This window comes from Nicotiana tomentosiformis, chromosome 1 (genome assembly GCF_000390325.3).
Source record: "Nicotiana tomentosiformis chromosome 1, ASM39032v3, whole genome shotgun sequence".
Taxonomy (NCBI): domain Eukaryota; kingdom Viridiplantae; phylum Streptophyta; class Magnoliopsida; order Solanales; family Solanaceae; genus Nicotiana; species Nicotiana tomentosiformis.
In genome coordinates this window covers 150,950,292-150,957,881 of record NC_090812.1, presented here as the reverse complement: position 1 = coordinate 150,957,881, position 7,590 = coordinate 150,950,292, and the positions used below count along the sequence as shown (strand labels likewise).

Here is a 7,590-nt window from a genome sequence, read left to right as displayed (position 1 = left end):
ACGTTGATGTTGCAATGAAGGCAGCTGGTAGTCGACCTACCGCTGGGGAGGTCAGAGCCACTGGTACAGGTGTTAACAAACTGCTTGAACAAGCTAAGAACTCTCCAAAATCTTCAGCTGGTCATGCAATTGATGGGCATGCTAGTGAAGTGCCAATTAAGTTTTGTGAAAGAACTGTGCGTAAAGCTGGAAAAAAGATATCTCATGGTGAGGTGAAGTTGACTGAAGTTGATGTTATGAGTGATGGAAAAATTCCTAACCATCAAAACCAAATTACTAAGCGAGCAGAAGCTTAAGAAACAGGGGAACGAGTTAAAAAACTTGCTGCTATTGATGCTGGTATACGACCTGGTGGTTTGGAGGCTGCAACTGTGAATGTGGAGGATCTAGACCACATTTCCACTTCGTCTAATGATGCAGCACTAGGGCTGGCAAGTGGGTCAGTCCCGGGCCGGTCCCAAATTAAACGGACCAAATGGTCCCGAGCTAAACAGGCTTTTTGTAGGGACTGGCTCGGGACCGGGACCATTTGGTCCCGGGCTAAATGGTCCCGGCCCGCGGGCTAAGTGGGCCCAACATATTTATTTTTTAAAAAAATATTAAATAGATATTAGAGACAAAAGAATGTTAAAAAAAATATCTAAGACAATGCTTTGTAAATTTCATTATAGAATTGTGACCTAAATTTTAATATTCAATATTTAATATCGAATATATATATATATATATATATATAGTATATATATTAAATGTATAATATATATATATATATATATAAAAGCTATATTCGATAAGCTATATATACATCTTATATACTACATATAAGATGTATATATAGTATAGTATAGTATAGTGTATATATATATATATAAGTAATAAGCTATATTCGATAAGCTATATATACATCTTATATATAGTATAGCTTCAAAAGCTGAAAACCTTAGAACTAGACAATGAGTTACGTGATAAGGTTTATAGTTTGATATACACTTCTGGATCAGAATCTAATTATTATTATTCTGAGTCAGAATCTGAAGCTGAAGTAGATTTACTTGATTTATCTGATAGTGATAAAAATATTGATAATACTTGTACAACTTGCAGAGGTAATACATGTACCTGTGATGATGATGAATTTTATAAATTGCAATCTCAGTTTCAGGATTTAAACATGAAAACTATTATATCTGATAATGTGATAGAGCTTTTAAAAGAAGTTACTGATGAAAAACTTCGTGAAAAGATTATAAATTTGGCTGCAAGTACTAGTTCAAGTTCTTCAAAACCTTTTGAAAAATCAAAAAATGAATTTGAATATACTGCTCCTTATTCTTTGGTAGAGGTTAATAACCGTCTTTTGAATAAAAGTACTACTCCAGCAAGAGATTCTTATTTCGATGATTTAAAAATTAAAGTTTTTAACCGAAAAACAAAGTAAATAAAGTTTTCAGTTCTTCATCTCCAGGCCTTGCATCCCGGCCAAAAGGTACTGGTTTTCTTCCTTAAAGTATTTTCTTCTAGTCTCTCCTCTCTGACCGTGACGATGTCCGGCTAAGTGATACTTTTGCTTCTGTTACGAAAGAGGACAATGATAATATCAAGTCCTATGAAAAAGTGACTAAAAAGGAAATGATATTTCTTTTAGAAAATTCTGATATTCAGAGAAAAGAGGAACCATGGAAGATATTCCAAAGGTATTTGATAAATGGATTGTATTATCCGGGTGAGTCATAGAAAACCCGTTATTATTTTGAAACTATACTCACTAGTACTGGACACTTTTCTGGTTATAGTACAGACGAGAACGTTTATAACTTCTCAAAGATCATAATCAAACAGATTATATATGTTGAAGATTGGGGAATATCCACGATGAAAGAAAGGCAGATAAGCCTTAACAAATCCCGCATGAACTTTACTTATTGGGATTATATCCAGGCCTTTGATAAAGTCCTTTTCCATCTCTTTCATTTTGCGGAGGAATTCTTCCGCATCCTGTAGGGCTTCATCAGATAATATCTTTTCGGATTTTATTGGTTGGGAGTCATCAGCGATATCATCGTTGCTGGTTTTACTTTGCATCGAAGTGTCTGATTTCTCATACTGATTAATTGAGCGAAGTAAATTTCTTTTAACTTCTTTCAAGTAATCGTTGATCATTTCTTTTTTATCCCCTTCTTGAAAGGAGATATTTCTGGCAATATGCCTGACTGAACTATCATCAATCTTCTCTTTTTGAGAGATGCTGGAATATTCTTGGATTTTTGTCTTGATGGAATCCAAGAGTTCTTGACCGTATAATGTCTTTGTTTTGGGATCCTTCTTCATTAATTTATCCCAAAAATTGTTATAAAAGGTCCTGTATAAACACGAAACTTGTTCCTCGGTGAATCCAATTTTTGGAGTCCATTTATGTATCCAAGGAATAGAGAATTCCAGAAAGAAATATATCTGGTCAATCTTCTCCAAGTAACAGATATGATCTGTGTGATAAAGTTCATTTATAATCGGAGAAATTTTTGTCCATTCTTTGTATAACATGAGAAATGGATCTGGTAAAATCTTTATAGTCGGACCGTGGTATGACCACCAGTTTATGAACCAATTTGGAATGGGCTCTGCAAATATCTTTGCACATACTTTAACGAACCAAGTATGCTTGTGCCTATCATTATTGTAGTAAAGGACTTTATCAAAGGCCTGGATATAATCCCAATAAGTAAAGTTCATGCGGGACTTGTTAAGACTTATCTGCCTTTCTTTCATCGTGGATATTCCCCAATCTTCAACAGATAAAATCTGTTTGATTATGATCTTTGAGAAGTTATAAACGTTCTCATATGTACTATAACCAGAAAAGTGCTGAAATTCTGCACTGCCAGTACTAGTGAGTATAGTTTCATAATAAGAACGGGTTTTGTATGACTCACCCGGATAATACAATCCATTTATTAAATACCTTTGGAATATTTTCCATGGTTCCTCTTTTCTCTGAATATCAGAATTTTCTAAAAGAAATATCATTTCCTTTTTAGTCACTTTTTCATAGGACTTGATATCATCATTGTCCTCTTTTGTAACAGAAGCAAAAGTATCACTTTGCTTTAGAGCAGTCAAATATGCCTGCAAGTGCGCGTATAACGGGCTATCTTCTGGAATATCTTCCAGGTGAATAGATGGTCCTACTATCGAGGACTCGCCTCTGAGAGATATCTTCTCATTGGTCAAACTTTTTCTTCCCATTTGTATAACTGGGGAGTTTGATGTGGATCCGTATGACGATCCTGAAGGGGATGTCCTATTGAATCTACTGTGGCCTACAGTCCAGTATATTTTAATACTCAACCCAATCTGCAATTATCTCTATCTGATGTTAATATACTTGATGCTTTGACATTAAATGTGAAAATTCATGGTTATAATTATGCACCTGGTTCTGAACTTATATGTTTATCGTACAGAATTTATTTCAAATTACTATCTACGTTAAACCCTAGATGTAAATTATATGATCTATCTGATCAGACTATATTAGTGAAAACGAATTTTGCAAAGTCTAAGGTCACCGCGAGGAGACCTATTAAGTGGGAAGAAATTAATTTTCTAACTACATGGACTTTGGATTCGGTTATATCCCCCAGTCAGATAACTGATGCTGTCAGTAATACTGAGTATTCTCATATTACTCAAAATCTGGATGGTAGGATTTGCATTCAGTTTGATGATAATAGTTTCACTTATAGTGGACAGTCATTTTCTAATAATAGACTATTGCCTACTATTAGTTCTAATTATAATAGACATTCTTATACCAATCGTAGACTGTTGCCCGATATTCAACACATTTCTCCTGTTGAACCAGTCTATGGACCAGCTAGAAATCGTGCTGCATCTTTACACACAATTTCTACCATACCATTTTAACAGGATCAAGTGGCGGGCAGTAATCCGCACGGCCTTCTCAACTAAGCTAAAACAGAGATCACCGTTTGACCGGGAACTGGAATTGTTTCACACCTCTGCTGACTATTATATGTCCACCGAGGTTTCCACCAGTTAAAGATTTCTATTTTAACACATTTGAGAATTCTTAATCTAGCTAATATATATATATCAATATAAGATGTATATATATATATATATATATAAAAGCTATATTCGATAAGATATATATACATCTTATATACTATATATAAGATGTATTAGTATATAAGATGTATATATAGTATAGTATAGTATATATATTAAATGTATAAAATGTTTGGGGTTAAAACAAAGTTTGGGGGGTTAAAACAAAGTTGGGGGGGGTTAAATGACTTTTTCATAAATAGCCAACGGCTATACATCTTATATACTATAGCCGTTGGGACCGTTTGGCCCGCTAAGGGACCGGTCCTGTCCCGGGCCAGTCCCGATCCCTGGCGGGCTAAATGGTCTCGGGCCTGGAGGGCCCAAATCATAGGACCGGTCCACGAGACCGGGCCAGGCCTAATAAAACCCCGTTTGGCCCGCGGTCCCGGGCCTCGACCGACCCACTTGCCACCATTATGCAGCACAGGTAAATGTAGCACGACTTGATTGCACAATGGTGGTGAGATCACCTACAAGGCAGAATGTATCTCCAAAAGCGATGAAACATCAACAGTTTTTAAGTGCTACATATGTTCTAGGGAATCAGCAGAAAGCAGTGACGCAACGATCACCTATAAATAGGAGATCTCCAGGCATGCAAGACCAGGTCATAACACCAAAGCATATTGAGTTTTCTAACTCCTTTGATGCATTGCTCAATGAGCATGATCATGTTTTAGAAAATTCAACGGATGCAGGTAGAACTGGTGTTGTTTCATCAGATGTAGGTGCACAATCTGCTGTACAATCTACTAAACCTAATGAACTGCTGGAAAGGGTAGAAAACTCTAGTAGAAAGAAAGGAGTGGATGGGAATAAAGAGGAAGGTTGTAGTTCTGTAACACGCAAAAAGAAGGAAACATCTGGAATTAAATCTCCAGATCAAACAGCAGAGAAGAGTTCAAAAAATGAGAATGGGCAGATTGTGGTAGTTGCGGATGAGTGCAAAGTTTCCAGGAACTCTATTGCACCTACTAATGTAAATCTTACTGCAATTGGAGCTGAAATGTTGGAAGGCTTGAATCCATTGCAAGTTCTGCCTGGGTTTTTGTCTAATCCAACGAAGGGAATGTCTCTTGCAGAGGTGAATGAAAATAATGGCATGACAGAGGTCGGTTTGAATACATCCCAACATGATATCCCTTCCAATGATTTGTTTGATCAATCTGGCAACATGTTACAAGTTTCAAACAACCAACAAACGTTATCCATGATGTCGTCGGCAACAAAAAAGGGAGGGGATGGCCACACAAGAGAAGAACATGAAGACACGATGAGTGAAGCCGAACTAAGTGATGAACCTGTCCAGATTTTAAACGAGCTACAAGAGGCAATTAGCTCTAAGCTTAAGTCATGGGCTGACCAAGTAGAAGAGTATGGAGAAGGTGAAGAAGATTATGGTGTTGATTCTCAGGAACAAAACACTCAACAAATAGGTTCGTCAATACGACGAGGGGATAACGCAAAGGAAGGAGCAATAACTGTGTTTGAGCAGATTGCCAGTACTTCGCCAAGTATGCAAATCAAAATAAAACTAAGTCCTAATGCTGCTGTTTTTGTTCCTACTGGACAGCAACTATCATGTACGATTTCCAATCTTAAATTGATCCATAAAACTGGACAGGTAGCTAGTACGAGTGGAGTACCTTCACAATATAGCTTAACTCCGACAAACATCCTCAGGGGAAGAGGAAGAACTACTAGATGCTTGCTTTAAAAATATAGCTAGGGAGGGAGACCTATCACCGAGGCAAATGAGAAGTGGATCAAACAAAAACAAAAGGAAGGCACATGAAAGGCAACATAGCAGGGATGGCAAAGCAACACAAGAGGTTGTCATTAGGAAACCACCAATGAGAACTGCAAAGCAAAAGGCGAGTATCCCTACCACCTCCACAAGGTCAAATAAATCAAAAAAGAAATGAAAAAGTTTGAAGAATATTTGAAGACAGTGGAAGAAGAAGCAAATGAGCTACAAATTGAAGAGTGCACAAGGTTGAAGAAAGAGGGCCTAGACACAAATTTCTACATTATTTTATTTTTTTCACTTTTTAAGTATCATCATTTGTAATATCATCACAGAGTATGTTATAAACTCTGTGATGTCATAGAGTACTTAGTTATTTCCAGCTCGTATTTTATTCATGCTTGCTAGTAGATGGGGTTTTTTATGCCTCAATAGGATTCGTAAGGTAAGTTCTAGCACAGTATGTGTGTGCTATATTCCTATTCCTTTAGGAAGACCCAAGCGGCTATGAGATTATATGCCCTCGTGAGACTTATGCCTACAGCTACACCATGATCCTCTACATGAGGCTTCCATCTTAAGGCAATGGAGGCGCAGAGGAGTGATAATATAGCCAAGGCATAGAGACAACACTGTTGTAGCTAGCTCCCTTACTTGTACTTTTCCATTGTGGTTTTTTTTTCATTTTTTATTAATAAAATAGCTTCTAGGCATGCCTAGTAGTATAATTTGCCAAAAAAAAAGGTCATTGTATTCCCTTTTTAAGCACTCAAAATACCGCAACCAAGATACCCACTTATAGGAGACCTTCTATGAATCTGAAGTTGTTTCCTTAACCTCTCTGATACTAAAATGTAAAATTTATATTTATACAGAAATACCGCGAGTATCGACACCATCCAATGCAAATATCATATTCTAGCTTTATACAAATCCGAAAAAAGTCTTAGATACTACATATGAACCTTGAATCCATTAGAACCTTATCGAGAGTCATCCACCCTATTCTAATCTCAAATGCACCACCCAAACAAGTCGAACGACTTGTACCCCATTATCACAACAACACCCAAAGATGTAATCCATACCTCTAAGCAACCGAGTGAATTCCTACTCCATGCGCACTACATCCGTCACGAAAAACAACCCAAATCATTCCATAATTTCTATATATCCATAAAGTGTAATATAACTCGTATCCAGAAATTTTCCTAACTCGAGCCATCCGCGATCTCAACCTCTGCAAGTCATAACCCATACTATGTAATCAAATCGTCGATAGCAGACTCCCCCACTTGGCTCAAAGCCATAGAACAAAACATCCAATAACTCACAATACCCATACTATATTACTGCCATAATTCTGCATTGAAATTCAACTAAATACTTCATAAGCCCATGCAACACAAACCATAAAATACCTCAAATCATCTTCTAAGTTTGCATTCATCCTTGTGATAGTCAACTCAACTTTCTCAAGTGATCCAAAATCAAATCGCAACACGTATAACCCACTGGTGGAAAGAAACTCTCCACATAACATCATAAGGATCACACATCTGTGGACCACCCCGCATGAGATAACCCACCTATTTAGCCTCAAATTGAAATTTCACTACGCCCTACCATGGCCACAACCATCATGCAATTAGTAAATCCTCCCGAGTCTAAACTCGCCAGCAAGACATATGAATCTACTTTACCCCATAATG

The 7,590-nt window shown here is 37.0% G+C and overlaps 1 protein-coding gene across 1 annotated transcript; it reads left to right on the top strand.

Annotated features, from left to right (window-relative positions):
* Positions 1-331: 331 nt before the first annotated feature.
* On the top strand, positions 332-5,848 carry LOC138891599 (uncharacterized). The gene is made up of 2 exons (XM_070175179.1): positions 332-435; positions 4,569-5,848. The coding sequence occupies exon 2, from the start codon at positions 4,586-4,588 to the stop codon at positions 5,846-5,848; it is 1,263 nt and encodes a 420-aa protein (XP_070031280.1). The 5' UTR covers positions 332-435; positions 4,569-4,585.
* Positions 5,849-7,590: the final 1,742 nt, after the last annotated feature.

Excerpts from the sequence above, each read along its gene's own strand:
- LOC138891599 (XM_070175179.1), top strand. The coding sequence starts at position 4,586 with ATGGTGGTGAGATCACCTACAAGGCAGAATGTATCTCCAAAAGCGATG.